At 40.9% G+C, this 16,550-nt stretch overlaps 1 protein-coding gene across 1 annotated transcript in view; it reads right to left on the minus strand.

Moving 5' to 3' along the window:
- ttn.2 (titin, tandem duplicate 2) overlaps window positions 1–16,550 on the minus strand; it is a 247,977-nt gene that overhangs the window by 98,025 nt on the left and 133,402 nt on the right. The window contains exons 93-111 of the mRNA XM_040148607.1: window positions 15,248–15,371; window positions 14,453–14,719; window positions 13,926–14,023; window positions 13,651–13,819; window positions 12,648–12,917; window positions 11,876–12,142; window positions 10,275–10,553; window positions 9,226–9,634; window positions 8,997–9,121; window positions 8,605–8,871; window positions 6,676–6,945; window positions 5,647–5,946; window positions 4,201–4,503; window positions 3,434–3,621; window positions 2,636–2,750; window positions 2,046–2,333; window positions 1,730–1,881; window positions 881–1,028; window positions 494–793 (exon numbers count right to left, since the gene is read on the minus strand). Coding sequence (XP_040004541.1) covers window positions 494–793; window positions 881–1,028; window positions 1,730–1,881; window positions 2,046–2,333; window positions 2,636–2,750; window positions 3,434–3,621; window positions 4,201–4,503; window positions 5,647–5,946; window positions 6,676–6,945; window positions 8,605–8,871; window positions 8,997–9,121; window positions 9,226–9,634; window positions 10,275–10,553; window positions 11,876–12,142; window positions 12,648–12,917; window positions 13,651–13,819; window positions 13,926–14,023; window positions 14,453–14,719; window positions 15,248–15,371 — 4,339 coding nt within the window. The remainder of the gene's footprint in view (window positions 1–493; window positions 794–880; window positions 1,029–1,729; window positions 1,882–2,045; window positions 2,334–2,635; window positions 2,751–3,433; window positions 3,622–4,200; window positions 4,504–5,646; window positions 5,947–6,675; window positions 6,946–8,604; window positions 8,872–8,996; window positions 9,122–9,225; window positions 9,635–10,274; window positions 10,554–11,875; window positions 12,143–12,647; window positions 12,918–13,650; window positions 13,820–13,925; window positions 14,024–14,452; window positions 14,720–15,247; window positions 15,372–16,550) is intronic.

Genomic DNA, 16,550 nt, shown 5'->3' on the forward strand with positions numbered 1-16,550 from the left:
AAGGGACAAATGAAATGAATCGCAGTTTGTTGTATCTTGTTAATTACGAGAAAAACATAGATGTCTACACACAAAATTGTGTGTATTTTCCAGCATGCCATTATGTGTAGTTCACAGTATTTGGTGTAAAACTCCCCCTGGTTTCTTGCTGCTTTTGGTAATCAAGTTTGAGTTTTGTTTATCTACACAGGTTACAGGATTAATTTCATTATGTTCTGGATTCTGCCTGGAGGCTAAATTGGGTGGTTAATTAGGAATGAGTTTGTCTCAAATTTGTGTTTTTTGGAGCTCGTCCACTTCAAGGAAAATTTGGACTGAGCTCATATACTGTGAATATTATATAGAATATACAAATATTCTTTACATTGGGCTCTAATTTAGCACTGTTTAAATAATCACGATTGGTTCTCCTCACTCTTTCGTACCTTTTGTATGTGAGAGAATTAGAACAAAGTGAAAACTTCAGGTCTCTAAAGGAAGATGCTCTTGGTACCTTTGGGATCAACAGCCTGGATCTCGTCGGTGGCCTTGCAGGGCCGGCTGGCTCCGAGTCGGTTCAGGGCTCGGACTCTGTAGGAGTACCACTGGCCCTCAATCAGACCCGTCACCTGGCACTTCAGCTCGGGCACAAGGTCCCCGCAGGGCTCCCACTTATCCATTCCTCTCTGGCAGCGGTCCACATTGTATCCTCGGATGCTACTGCCACCGTCGTACTTCGGTGGCTCCCATGTCAGGAAGATGCCACTGGCCGACTTGTCTCTCCACCTCAGGTTCTCTGGAGGGTCGGGGACAGCTGGTGGGGAAATGATATGGAGGGTTTACAAAGTTTCTTAATTCGGAGTTTTAATTTTAAGAAATTTTAATCCCTGGTCTGACTCACTGGCAGGAGAGGAGACATTGACGGGCTCGTCAATGTACGCTGGCTCTCCTGGTCCACACTTGTTGCAGGCAGTGACCCTGAACAGATACTCCTTCCCTTCAACCACGTCGGTGACGGTGAACTCCTGATCCTGGATACCTGTGACCACCTGAGAGAGAGTAAAGAGTGATGAGTGAAGGAGTGAAATTATTTTCAGATGTCAAAGAGTTGGTTGTTGTTGTTTCATCTAAAATGGTTTTATCACTAAGTGCAGTCCAGCTAACACTGATGTTAACTCAAATGTCTTTAAAAAACAAAGTGCAAAACTCTTTCACATCATTGTTTTCATTTTATTTATTACTTATTAAGTTAAAATAAGCCTTGTGAATTAATACCCAACTGGCCTCATGGAAGAACAATTTTATATACTTATTTTCTTTCTTTTATTACCTTTTTTCTTTGAGGTTTGCTCATAATACATTTTTTGTAACAAGCTTTTTTCCACCTGAGAATTTTCATAGCAACTGCTGAACTGTATATGTGGCAAAAATTGTCAATGAAATCATAACATCTTAAAAAAAAACAACAAAGTTCTTACATGTCACATTGGTCAGCATACATGATTATGATGATATAGTGAACAGAATATTAATGTTGCTTGAAGATTTTTAAGGTGCATTATTTTAAATGATTTAGTTTAGAACATTTTATGAACAATCCAAGTTTGTTCCTCTCACATAATCATCATTTTCACATTTGAGAAATATGAAAAAGCCATAAATATGAAAATAATGATTAAAATACATGAGAAGAACATGAACTGTAATCATCAGCTGTAATTATCGTAGAATGCAGATGTTGATGTCGTACCTTGACCCAGGTCTTGCGTGACACGTCCCGTTTCTCCACCTGGTAGCCTGTCAGAGGACTTCCTCCATCGTGCTCCGGGGCCTCCCAGCTCAGGTGGACGTGCTGCCGTGTCACCTCCAGGACCTTGAAGTCCTTTGGTGCGCTGGGCGCAGCTGGAGGACACAAACAGAAATACAATAATGCCAAAATCATACAAAATATTAAAGCAGTTTTGAACCAGAAAATGTTTGTAGTAATAGTTCTTTAATGTTTGAAACTAATCACAAACTACTTCAGATCAACTTAGACAAAACTGTATTTTTTTTTAATGCTGTACCGATGACGTTGACTTCGATCTCTCCAGTGACAGATGTGACGTCGTTCTCCAGTTGCAAGGAGTAGATGCCTTTGTCCGGGCGGACGCTTGGCGTGACCATCAGTTCTGTGAATGTGGACTTGGTCATCAGGGAGACACGCTCGTCAGCGGTGGTCAGCTCCTTCTCTCCGAAGGTCCACTTGGCGACGGGAGTCGGGTATCCGGTGATGGGGACTCTGATGATGAGAGGGTGGGGGACGATCACCTCCAGGCCGTCTTTGAAAGCGCTCAGGTCAAAGGTTGGACCAACTGGAGTAGGGAGAGAGAGGCATGATGGGAACTGAAACATTAAATGCACTCAATTTTTATGTTTGGTACATTCCACCTGTAATTTTCTTCCATTAAGAATCTATTTTCTGTCAACCTGCCTGTTAGACACTAAAGGCCTTTTCCTGAAGGAATTTTACTATGAAGAAGCTACAGGAATTTAATGGTTATTATGTGCTATTCGGCAATACTTAATATGTTACTTCAAAACAGTTTGATATAATTCACATAACATGTAACTACTAAAAAAAATATTAAAGAGTCATTGATAATGTCTGTCTCACCATGCAAGTCATCAGCCAGCAGAGGTCCGATGATGTTTGACGGGTCAGAGACTCCGGCGGCATTTTCAGCAAACACTCTGTAGTTGTAACTGGTTCCGTATTTCAGACCAGACACCTGAATAAAAAGGTAGAGAGTCAAAATAAAATAAAGAAAAATTAGTGGAATTTTAGAGAATGAATCTGCCCGGGGTTGCTGGATTACAATGTAATTCTTAAGTCGAACTGTTGTTTGAAGCAACTGAATGCCTGTGGCTGCTTCACAGAAAAAAAACCTTTCTTAAAGTTGCCACTTTATTAAAAAAACTAAACAATTATTAAGTTCAGCAAGTCCTGCTGGCTACCCCAAGACCCATCACACACACACACACACACACACACACACACACACACACACACACACACACACACACACACACCTTTTTATCACATCTTGACTTCAATAGAGTCCTTGGAGGCTTTTTATCTAAAACATACACTGAGGACTTTTACTGTAAGGAAGCTGCTGACGGGCATTTAGTGTGAAACAGCTGCTAAAAGGTTTTTACTGTGAAGCAGTGGAGGGGCTTTCACAGTGAAAACAGATGGGGGGGCTTTTACTTAAAGTCATTTGGACAAAGTTTCTTTGAAGCTGTACAAAATACACAAAAGCTTTTGATGTCGACTGAAATACTAACTTAGCCCTCTGTGAAAGTTTGGCTCTTGTTTTATGGAAATTCAGTTACAAACCTTTCAAAAATAAGTCCACACATATCTGACAGGAAACAGCAAATGAGGATTTATTTGAGTTGTTATCTGTACCTTGTAGTTGAGGTCAGGGCAGAGGCGGGCGTTGCAGCGGAGCCACTTTCCACTGCCGTCCTCGCAGCGTTCGATGATGTATCCGGTGATGATGCTGCCTCCGTTCCTAAGGGGCGTCTCCCAGGAGAGCTGCACTGAGCTCTTGTTCTGGTCCTGCCAGGACAGGTTAAGAGGGGGACTGGGACGCTCTGCAGGGTTCGGATACAGAAAGCAGAAACAACGATGTTGGGGACGATGGTGACACTGTTTTAACTATTAATACTTGTGTTGAATGTAGATGGCTGGATACACGTCAGGTTTTTATGTTATACTGTCCCATCGTTTTATGTCAGCTTGTTAAAAACGTTGTTTTTACATAGTTTTATCATGTTCCATGTATCTTATGTTTGTGTTTAACTTAAAACATCTAATTTCGGCTTGAGAGTAAAGAAATTTGGGGAAAGAATTACATATTAAGTAGATATTAACTTTCTGTTAAATTTGTGACTAAGCAAAAATCAACAAGGTAAAATAACAGAATTATTATTTCACTGATTGCATATCAGCTCCTTTCAAGGGCAAGGAGGAGCCTTTGGGGTCAAACATATACTGCTATGCATATCTAGTTACACTGAGGAAACTTGGTTCTAAATGGTCGCTACATACATGCATACAAATTCTGGATGTTAATCACGTGTCTAATTTCCTGTGCTGGAGTGAATCAGGACTTCCTCTGTACTACACTACTACACTAAGGGGATGATGAAGCTTCTCTCAGCCAGACTTACCGATAGGATCCATGATCTTGACGGGCTGTGTGGCGGCGCTGGGCTTGCCGACACCGGCTTTGTTCTCGGCTCTGACTCTGAAGATGTACTCTTTGTTCTCAATGACGTCGTTGATGATGGCGCTGAGCTCGTCGGCTTTGGTCACCTGGATGGGCGACCACTTCACCGACGTCCGGTCGCGCAGTTCAATGATGTAAGAGGTGATGGGAGAGCCACCGTCTGACTCGGGAGGCTCCCAGGAGACAGTGCAGCCAAACTTGGTGACGTTGCCCACAATCACGTTTAGAGGAGCATCGGGAACATCTAAAAAAAATGATAAACAGAAGACAGAAGTAAACTGAGAGCAACATTCTGGTGTTCTGAGAAATTTGGCTCTTGATAGAAATTATGTAATAGGTATCATTTATCTAATCCATTCAACAAATGACAGCAGAGGGAGGGGTATTGCTGGAACTGCCTTGGATTACTTCCCTTATCTAACAAGTAAATATCTTACAGTATGTCAATTAATGATTTTATCTCATCAACTGCTCAAATTGAATTTGGTGTAGCTCATGGATCAATCCTTTGACCACTTTTGTTCTCTTAACTTCTGTTTTTTAATCCTCTTTTTAACCTTGCAAAATTAAAAAAATGTCTAAAATCTGAAGCATCCTGGGAGAATCAGCCAACTAAAGGGCAAATATTGCGTTTAAGACAACAAGAAAGATTTAATACAACTGGATTTTCCTGGAGTCTGTATTGTTATTCACCAACATCAGGCTTATGATTAGAAGCCAGGGCCAATGGTGGAAGGAAATTGAGTACATTTACTCAAGTACTTTGCCATACAATTCGGAGGTACTTATATTTTTCTTGAGTATTTCCATTTTCTGTTACTTTCACTTTAAACAAAATCTGATATTTTGGTATCTGACACAGCAGCGATAAAATTAATGCTGGAGGAAATATGGTAAAAATAATTACGGCTGACCATATTAATATTTTCTGGGGTTTTTCCTTTAAATTTTTCCATATTGACATGAGCTCGCTTAAGAGACAGACATGGTATGATCTGCTAAGCTGATCACTTTCAGCAGGGGTGTGGATGAGGTTTTATTCTTCATTAATATTAGATTTAACCGTTGCCTCATTGCTCAGTGCTAGTTGTGTGAAATAACAAACTGAACTATCAAGATGTCAGCTCATCACAGTGAATACTTTTCATTTGCAGATAACAGCTAGTTAAAATTTAAGATTCAGATACAGGTCTTAAATCAGTTTTGACCATATGTGTACTTACTTTGTGTTCCCTACATAGGGCAGAAAAGGATCTAACCTATTACCAATTCCACTGACAGACCCTGTTCCTGTATTTTGTTGCCCATATCAACTAACTCATTTAACACGAAAATATCAATAAAAATAAAGTTGCCAAAAAAAATACACCAGTATACCAAGTCTTACCAAACTTGTTCTTGGCCTGTACAGGTTTGTCAGTCTCTACATTAGGTCCACTGCCCACCCGGTTTCGGGCGCAGACTCTGAACAGGTACATGGAGTCCTTCTGGAGGCCAGTCACCGTGTACTCTGGACTATCGGCATGGTCGGTGGCCAGTGTCCAGGTCTTACGCTTCACGTCGCGTCTCTCCACCACGTAGCCAATGACCTTACTGCCGCCGTCACTCTCGGGTTCCTCCCATGACAGGCTGACCTCGCCGTCTGCCGTGTCAATCACCTTCAGGTTCTTCACGGGCCCCGGGACATCTGGGGGGAAAAAAAAACAAAAAATCTTCAGGGTGATCAGATAACAGATAATAGAGGACTCTGTAGATTGTCTCTTAGATTGTCTCTTATCTGCTGTTTCCAAGGTCAATAAAGATCTCATCCTCTCTTTACTAGGTTTTTTCATTGATTTTTCTGGAAAACTGAATTGTGATACTGGGACTTTGTGTCAACATTGTAAGGTTTTTGTCAGTTTTAAGAAGATATTTCTATCAATGATTATTTTGTTAAGATTCAGAAAATACCAAACCCAATAAGCCTCATACTGTGCTCATGTTTGAGTTGCGTTGGTCGTGTGAGGATTAAAAAATAGTGTACTGAAAAAAATAACAGAATATCAGTATAAAAGTATAGAATTTAGTTTTGATTATTCTGAATGCTGACTATATTGCAGGTTTCAGAAAAGTCAGAGTTTCCCAGTCAGAATTATGACCGGGGTGTTGACCTGAACACTATTTAGAGAAACCGATGACTATGATAACTCTGATAGGACACAGAATTGCTTTTAAGCAGAGTGTAATTTTCACATCCCATCAACTCACATCAGTATCCAGTATTTCATGGTTATTTTAATGTTAAGTTGCCTTAACATGACTTAACTTGCTGTAGTAGACCAATGTTTAAACAGGTTTTGGTCTCTCTTTATGTAAAGCAGACATGACAAGAGTCAGGGAACAGTTTTAGCTTTGCACTTGTGTTGAGAGAACTCACCAATGACGTCCAAGCTGATGAAAGCTTCCCCCTCTCCGTGTTTGTTCTTGATGATGATCTTGTAGCGGCCCTCGTCGGACTTCTTGGGGTCCTTCAGCCGGTACTCTGTGAGGTCGACGGAGGTATGAATGTTGTCTTTGGGCAGACTCAGGTTGCTGTACAGCCAGTTGGCCTCAGCCTTCGGGTAGGCAGTGTAGGGTACGGCCATAACAATGGGCTTCCCAACATCTGTGACGTAGCTCTGGTCCATGGTCTTTATTTGAGGCACAGCTGGAGGAGGAGGAAGGAAGCAGACACTGTCACAGAGAGACAACAACACCTGAACACATGTTCTCCATCGGGCTGTTTTAATTTTTCACTCATTAAACCTGCACAAACTGATTTTTTGTCCACTTGTTTTCAACAGAAAAACAAGTAGTGAACAACACCGACATATGATCATTATTTATTAATAGATCATTATTAAGTTGATGTGTTGAACTTGTTCTCAAACAGTTGTGTATTTCCACATCCAGCAGTTACAGAGCAACACGATCCTTCAGCCGGATCTGGTGTCTGAGTCTCCTGATGAATCTAGGTCCAGTTCTTCCTCTCTTTTAGCTCTTGTTTTGGTCTCCACCAGCTCCTGAGGGAAACATCTGGCTCTTTAGCTGCTAAATGCTCCACTATGTTTACCAGCTGGTCTCTGACTGCGTCTGTCAGCTGTTAGTAGCGGACAGTGACTTTTTCCAGCTGTTTCTCTGAAAACATCTGCCCCCTGCGGCCGAAAACGACGCTCTGAGAGCGGTGAGACTGAACGAGAGCAGTAAAGCTGTGGTCTGGACAGAGAAACAATGAGCTGAAACTTACTATAAAAAGCTCCATAAAGACAAGGGGAGCCTCAGGTTTAGATGATAAGTCTCAGGAAGTTCATCACTACCAGACTCCTGAACATTGTCATATCATATAAAAAGCTTATTATAGCTGCTTTAAATAAAATGCTTTTGTTGCTTAAACATTTCTACACATTTCTACATGTGTTGTTCACCTGCTACAATTTAGCATGTGAACAACATTAATTGATTAATTTTTGGAGCTATTTTTTAAAGACAGAATGCCAAAATTCTCTTTTATAATAGTAAACTGTAAATCTTTGGGTTTTGGACTGTTGGTCAGACAAAACATTACATCTGACGATGTTATGTTGGGCTCTGGGAAACTGAGATGCCATTTTTCACCATTTTCTGACATTTTATGCATGATAAATTACAAACTGATTAATTGGGAAAATAATCGATGGATTAATTGATAATGAAAATAATCATTCCTTGCAGGCCTAGTCAGATTCTGAATCCAGCTGACATACACATCTTGCTACAAGGGATGCGTGGAGGTCATCCATTTTAAAATGTACATAGATATTTTACACTCCTCAAACTGTTTAAAACGGACAATAAATGTTGGAAATGTAACAAGGAAGTGGACACATATCTACATGGTCAATATGTTGGAAAGAATTCCCACACGTGTCTGTTAGGGTTTACTAAAGCAGAGTTTTGACTGCAGTAACAGGTTTTATTGTAGCAGACAGGCTTATTTTATGTGACTGTTCACATACAGCCCACATAGACCAGAGGGGTATAGAGTGGCTTAAACTCATGACACAAACTCCATTAAGGGTGCAACATCTTAGAGAGCGATCAGGGTACTGGTTAAGAGTGAACAAGGAGTTGCCAAGTTTTTTCTTTTTTTCTTTTGAATGGCTTCTTGATTATATAGTTGTTTATTGTGTTGTCTTGCTTTTTTTGTTTTTTTTGCGACGGCATATTTGTACTATCTGAATTTTTTATATGTCAAAATGTTAGAAAGGATAACAACAAAGGGAAGAGCTGCACCACAGTGACTGAGGTGGTGTTTTGGGGGGTTCTTCCTGCCTGTCTGAGCTCTTACCTGCCAGCTCCAGCTTGGCCTTGGCGTCTTTGTCCTTGACGATGACTCTGTACTCTCCCTGGTCTCGGGGTCTGATCTCACAGACCTGAAGTCTGTGGACTTTACCCTCGCTCATCATCTGGTATTTGTCTCCCTGGACAACTGTCATATTGTTCCTCAACCACTTCACCTCCACTCTGTCCTTGTTGAGCTCCACCTCGAACACAACGTCCGAGCCTGGAGGTTCGAACACGTCCTGTGGTGGTCTGATGATCTCCACTGGGGTCTCTGCAAGACGGAAGGAGGTTCATGAGGGTCATACAGAGCATGAACAAAACAGGTACTAGACTATACTGAAAATATAGTTCATATTGAGCAAATGGTTGCTACAGAATAAATTCTGAGGACCTCACCTTCAACAAAGAGCCTGGCTCTGGATCTCTTCTCGTCTACACCACAGGCATATTCACACTCATCATCAGGTCTGCACTCCTTTATACGCAAGGTGCAAATCTTTCCATCTTTTTCAAATGTGTATCTGGGAAAATAAACAATGAACTACTTAGTCAAAAGTTTAAAGTCAAAAAGTCATCTCATTCAAATGTTTATAAATGATGGTCCGACTGTTCTGCGTTGATGTACCTGGGTCCTTCTCTGATCTCACGTCCGTTTCTGTACCACTTGACATCTGCTTTCTCTTTGGTCAACTTGCATGAAAACTCTGCATCTTCGAACTCGGTGATGGTCTGGTCCTTCAGGTGCACGCTGAAGTCCGTCGGTGCCTCGCTGATGATCAGTTCTGCGGTGGACTTGTCGTCTCCAGCCACGGCGGTGTAGTCGCCCTCGTCGGCCAGCGTGCAGTCTTTGATGGTCAGTGTGTGCTTCTCTTTGTCCACTCTGTAGACGATGCGTTTGCTGAAGGCGATCTCCTCGCCGGCCTTCATCCACTTCAGAGTGGCGTTGGGCCTGTTGACCTTACAGGAGAAGCTGACAGTCTTCTTCTCCTGAGTGTCGATGTCCTCAAGAGGAACCACGATCCGCAGACTCTCCTCTGAACAACACAAACCAGACATATGTTCAATGCAAGCAGAACTGTGTCCAGTGTTGAAGAAAGACTTCAGTTCAGGGCCCATCAGGAGCAAAAGACAAGTTTTAGTTGCCAAACTAAAATGTCAGTTATTTGTTACCGTTCTCATACAGAGCATCTGTGAATTACAGAGCTCCAGTTTGGCACAGGAAATGGGTATTGGTTAAGTCTTTTTTGCCCGTCATCAAACTCCAGTTTTACATTCCACCTCTGCTGCCACTGAGGAACTGTCCATCACTGTAAATCTTCTAAAAATTACAGAGTCATTTACAGGGCTGGGTATTGTTTGAATATTCTGCTTCATTCATTCACTCTGTATCCAGGAGTTGTGGTACCTTCGTTCGGAGAATGTAAACATCTTTAACGCGTATTGTTCATTTCACAAAATCAATAACAATTTACATTATGTTGGAAAAATGTTTTGTTTGGATTCCCTGAAAACTGTCGTGTCAAACAATGCGTTTCGTCTATGGTTGAATGTAAGAACCTCTGAGCTTCACAAGGTTTTTATTTAAGTACTTTTCGTTTTTTGGTCCCACGGGCATTATCATTTTTTTACTTGCTATACTTGTTTCAATATAACCTGCTGCTGTGAACCACTGACCTTTGACGGTGAGGTTGCAGGAGCTTTTGGCCTGCTCTCCTCTCTGATTGTGCAGGTTGATGCTGTAGTTGGCTTCATCTCCCTTCTGGGCATCTCTGATCCTCAGAGAGAAGACGTTGTCTCTCTGGAACATCACGTACTTGCTGCTCTCAAACAACGTCTCCTCGTTCTTCAGCCACTTGGCCTTCGCTCCCTCTGTGTTCACCTCGCAGTTCAGCACGACCTCCTGACCTTCACTGCCCTCCGTGTCCTTCAGCGGTGTGATGATCCTCAGTTTCTCTTCAGGAAAAAATAACAAAAAACATCAGACGCTGATGTAACTTCTCATTCCAGTGTCATCACTGCTAGTGAAGTCAAGCTCAAACAGTACAATTATTAGTAAAAAATTAGAACAAGTTAACCAGAGAGTGAAAACTAAACATAAGCTACTAAAAGAACTAAACATTTTTAATTTTTGGTGATTAAGATGATGTTTAAACCAGGGTTTCGGTCAGTTAACTGTTAAAAACATGAAATAGATCAAATTCAAATGTGCAAGAAAGAACACCCACCCTGGTGTCTCGTTCTGTGCTTCTAATTGGCCAAACTGTACGTTGAAAATCATCTTAAACTGAACCTGAATTCATAAATAAGATCCAAATTAAATAAATATATGAAAAGATAAAAATGATTTAAAATTATCTTTTACAACAACGTTGTGGAGAGTCTCTATAAGGTTCCGTTGATTCTTTTTGTGTTCAAGGTTAAGTTACGGTTGATGGTTTAAAACGCAAAATAAATAGATTGATCAATAAGCTGCTGAACCTAGAATTTTAACTAACTTGATAAAAAAACAAAAAATTATGGATAAAATTTATTTTATTTTCTGGTGAAATTCCAACAACAGAGAGATTTTTTTAAACTGAAACCTGAGTATCAAACTTGAAATATATATTTCAACAAAAAATAGACAAAAAATAAAAAAATTAAAAAATGTTGAGAGTTTCTTTGAGGTTAAGTTTTTGTTTTTTGTTAGTTAAGTGTCAAGTGTTAATTTAATAATAATAAAACTTTATGTAAATAAAATATCAAATACAAAATTAGTTAGCAAGAAAGCAAAAAATTAAACTAGAATGTGAACTAACTAAATAAACAAAAATAAACTGCGCTGTGGCAAAACTTAATCAAAAATTAAACCTAAAAGAGGAAAAAAAATCCAACAAAAAAAGAGGAAGATAAAAAATATCTAATGATACACATACTGCATTCACTTACTTACTGCAACAACTCACAGATCTCAAATTTATGAAAACCTTACTGCCTCCAAGACTAAGACTTCAAATTATGAGATAGGAACTCATAATTTTGAGTTAGTATAAGTTGAAATTTACTATGTTGTAATTTACTCAAAATGTCGACTTGTTTTAGTCATACCTTTAAATTACTATTTAGATTTTTGTCATTCCCAACATTCCATCTATTCTTTTCTGTTACTAGCGCTAAAATGCTTCCACACAATCGTCCTTCTGGTTCCTGATTAATAATCATTCATTTGTAATCGCAGACATTTGAAGGTTCTGACTGAAAACTATGTTGCTCTTCTCAGCTGATGTTTTTCTCACCGAGCACTGTGAGGTCGGCACTGGCTCTGGTCGGTCCGATCAACACCACGTATCCGCCCTCGTCTTTGAGCTCGCAGTCCTTGATGACCAGAGTTCGTCGCTTGCCATCGCTGACCATCTGGTATTTGTCTCCTGTCTCCAGCTCCTTGTCACCCTTCAGCCATTTGACCTCGAAGGTGTCCTTGGAGACGGAGCAGGTGAACTGCGCCTTCTCGCCCTCCACCACCTCCTGGCCCCGAGGCCTAGAGGTGAACTCAGCGGCCAGCTCTGCGACACAGAACGTACCGTGAGAGCTCACAGGTCAGTGGGTTTCATGTGCTGATCAAACTTCTCTGATTAAAATACGACCGTCGCTTGAGTTTGCTTCATCACCAGTTGGATGATTAACACAATCCAAATGGATCCGATTTGTTTTAGAATTAGAACAATTAATAATCGATCTATAAATGACTTTGTTTGGTACACAGAAAAATAATGGCAACGTTTTACTTTAAGTCCCGCTTTTCAGCATTTATTAGTATACAGACATTTAATAAATGGTTTATAACACAGTATAATATAGCTGTCAGCAACAATAAGGGCATTTTTAAGTGTTTATTAACGTACAGTTATTTGTTCTAACTTCTCCTATGAGGACATATTCTATATTATTATACTTATGGATGTGTATTATAAACCACTTGTGAAATGTTTATATACTTAGATGCTGTGGAGTTCAGAGAAATGATCAGAAAGGAATCACCATCAAATATGTGTTTTTTTCTTTCCATACCATTAATCCTGAGATTTGCGGAGGTTTTGATGCTGGGGCTCAGCCTGCAGTTGTACTCTCCAGCGTCGGTCATCTTCAGGTCCTGGATGAGGAGGATCCTCCTCTTCCCGTCGACGATGTGGTCATAGCGGCCGCCCTCCGGCAGCTCCTCGTCTCCTTTGTACCAGGTAACATCAGCACCGGGTTTGGAGACCTCGCAGATCAGTTTCACGCTGTCCGTCTCTGTTCCCTCCACGTTGGACAGGTTCTTGGTGAACCTCGCCTCCTCCTCTACAATGAGGGACACAGATGCAGCGGTGAAACAAAGTCAGATCTCAAGCTGAGGGGTCCACAGACGTGTATGTTTATTTATTACATTTATTCACTCACTGATGCATCTGACTTTCCGTAATTTTTCTTCCAAATTAATTCAGTTATTCATATTCATATTCTATTTCTAGACAGTTTTAATAACGTGGGTAAATTTAAGTTATAGTTCGATGGATGGCCATACTCCCTCTGGCAGACATTTAATTCATACATTTAATTTCTTTTTTTATCTCAAACTAAATCTGGATTTGCTCTTTTAAAGTGCATTGATATAGGTACAATAGATATTTCAGTATTTTTATTGTTATTAAAATTGAATCGTTATAACATCAACAGATCCTGATGGCTTCTCCATAGTGTATCCACGCTTATCTAAAATTCCAGATTACGTCAACATTTACGATCATACCTCTTCGAAAAGGATTCAGATGTATCTTAAAATGAGTTTATCTACAGGGCCCAACCTAAAAAGTCCTGGTCATGATCAAGATGAATGTGAATTAGCTGAACTTTTGGGCTTAAGAAATTATTGCTCTGAAAACAGTTCCAGATTCGAAGAACTGCAGAATCCGGACTTGTGTCAAATAATCAACAATCAAATCAAGCTCAGAAGTCAGTTATACGCATATGAAGGAAAGAGCTCTGGTTTGGATTAATTCATATGAAGAAATGCTATTTGATTCTTCATTCTTACCGACGACAGTGAGCATGCCGGAAGATTTGGAAGTCTTTGCGTCACATTCGTATTCAGCCTCATCGTCAAACACGGACTTGTGCACGATGAGAATGTGTTGGCGACCTTGAGCGATAATTTCGTACTTCTTCCCCTTTCTGATTTCACTTCCATCCTTAAACCAGCGGACCTGCAAGACAGCAAGGGAGAGGAGATCTCAGAAACTGAAAAATAATTTAAAATGTTACCTTTATTCGCTCTTTGTCTGGACAGACAGACAAAGCAGGTGTGCTCACTTTGACGTTCTCTCTGGAGACTTCACATTCAAATCTGGCGGATTCCTTCTCTCTGACCTCGACATCATGGAGCGGCTTCGTGAACTCGACATGTGGAGCTGTCAACACAAACAAAGACTTATTAAGACTTATGATTCATGTCTAATTGTAATCAGGCTTTCTTAGAGGTCCTTAGTTCTATGACAGGTCTCCTATGTCGTCTGTCTTTAGTCTTATAAAGATCCTCATCTTACATAGTGGGCATGTAAGTTTTTAAGGGGGGTCCCTCAAGCCAACTAAGGGATCGTGGACTCTTCCTTAACTAAACCGAGTCATTTGTTTAGCTTTTTAAAGTGGTGTCCTTAGTCTTATAAATGGGCGCTAATGTTCTATAAAGGGTATTTTTCTATCTTAACATTTTTGAGAGGACCGTTTTACGTAACGAGGGGTCCTGTGATACTCATGGGGTTTCTTAAGTCTTATAACTGGTCCTTTGAGGCCTAATAACTTCTAAAAATGTCTAATTTTCATCTCACAGCTGTACTCACGTTCAACGCTGAGGAAGCAGGAGGTTTTGAAGTCTTTAGCATCACAAGTGTATGTCCTCGAGTCGTCCAGAGTGCAGTCGTGGATGACCAGCGCTCTCTTGCGGCCGTCGACAATCATCTCATACTTCTTGGTCTTTCTGAGCTCCTGTCCGTCCCTGAACCATCGCACCTCAGCGTTCTCTCTGGAAACTTCACACTCCAGTGTGGCGGTGGCTTCCTCCTCCACCGTCTGGTCCTCCAGAGGCTTTGTGAACTCCACTGGCGGCTCTGAAGCCACACAAAACACACAGGACAGTTGTTCAGTAAACTAGACCAGCATCAAAATGATTCTTCCTCAGCTCTGTAGATAAAAAACCTGCCAATATTAACAGACTCTTGGTGTTTAGCTGTTGGGCCTGTCATCTGTTCTGGTGTAAAAATCAGATCCACATCCATGCTTTAAGTCCTGCTGTCCACAGGTAACTTACTTAGCCTAAACCACCGTCAGTATTACAGACTGCACATGTACAAACTAAAGTCTTCATTGGAGAGTACTGGGGTATTTTCATTAAACTGTAGTGGGAATACAGAATACACTTTGAAAAAGGTTAAAGTTTAGAAACCATCAAAACTGATGCAGGTAATATAATCTGTGTTTCGCATTTACCTAAAGATAATTAAAATTAACTTAAATCGCACTTTTTATATCTAAACCACAAATTCTAGATCTATACAATGATTGGAGCTAACTCTCAGACTGAACTACAAGTAGACATCATCGGTAGAGTCCAGCAGAATCAACAGATGTTCTTTTACCTCTGACGATGAGGCTGGCCTCAGTCTGGAAGTCTTTGGCGGTGAGTTTGACCTGCCCAGCTTCATTCTGCTGGACGTCTCGCAGAGTCAGGCTGTGGACTTTACCTTCCGCCTTCAACACCACCTGTCAGGTTCAACAGAGTCAGTTAATAAATGGGTTTAACATTACAGACCACATTGAGGATTTTGACTTCCCTGGACACAGTCTATCAGGATTAACAAAGTCTGTCTGCTGGGGTTTGCTTTCCTTGGACAACAACTGTCAAGTCTACAGAGTCAGAATGGATGAGGGTTTTTTACCTTCCATGAACTATGCGTGTCAAGTTGAACACAGTCGGTAAGTTAGAGGGTGTTTTAGCTTCTTTGAACACCACCTGTCAGGTTAAACAGTGTCAACAGGCATGCGGGTTTCTGTGATAACTGCTTCTCAGGTCTCACAGGGTTTTATTTTCCTGAACTCAGTCTGCCAGGTTCAGAAGACACAGAAAAGTTACTGGTTTTACCTTCCCATAACTCCATCTGGCCGGTTTGCAGAGTCAGAAAAGCGTTGCATTAGCTTCCCTTAACACAGCCTGACAGGTTCACCAGATTCAGAAAGGTGAAGGGTTTACCTTCCCTGAATGTTGCCTTTTAGTTTCTACAGTCAGTCAAGAAGTTTAACTTCTAACTCTACTTAACCCTACTTATGATGTTTCTTACCTCCTACAGGGGTAATTTAATCTTCCTGTCCTTTCTGGGTCAGGTTCTGCTTGATCAGAACTAGTTTGTTTGACGAGTCGTTCGACCACATCGGAAATCAAAAGTGTTTATAGCTGTTCCAAGCAGCTGCACTTGGAGGTGAACCAGAATTTTGATGATGTTTTGTCATCCCTGATCATCGTCTGTGGTATTCAAAGGACACAGAGTAAGCTGTTTGGGGACTACTTCCCTGAAGCGTAACTGCCAGGTCTGCAGCATACGATCAACAGTTATCGGTGGGTTTTATCATCCCTAAATGGGGTGTTTGAGGTTAAGAAGACACAAGGTTGGACTGGGTTCTCAGGTCTCCAGCACACACAGCGTCCCTGACAGCTAAAACGAATACAAACAGCTGCTTTCCTTGCCCCGATTTAAACTGTGTGACCTCTGACACCTGAGGTCTGATTTTACCACACATCCATGACTGTATATAACACTGAGCTGTCTGAGCCCAAAGCTACATAACTCACTGGAGAGGAATTAAACGTATGGTATATCTGATGTTAAAGTTGTCACCTCTACCGTTCCTTATTTGTTATTAGAATAAAAAACTACAACAATTACT

Source organism: Xiphias gladius, chromosome 16, assembly GCF_016859285.1.
Source record: "Xiphias gladius isolate SHS-SW01 ecotype Sanya breed wild chromosome 16, ASM1685928v1, whole genome shotgun sequence".
Classification (NCBI taxonomy): domain Eukaryota; kingdom Metazoa; phylum Chordata; class Actinopteri; order Istiophoriformes; family Xiphiidae; genus Xiphias; species Xiphias gladius.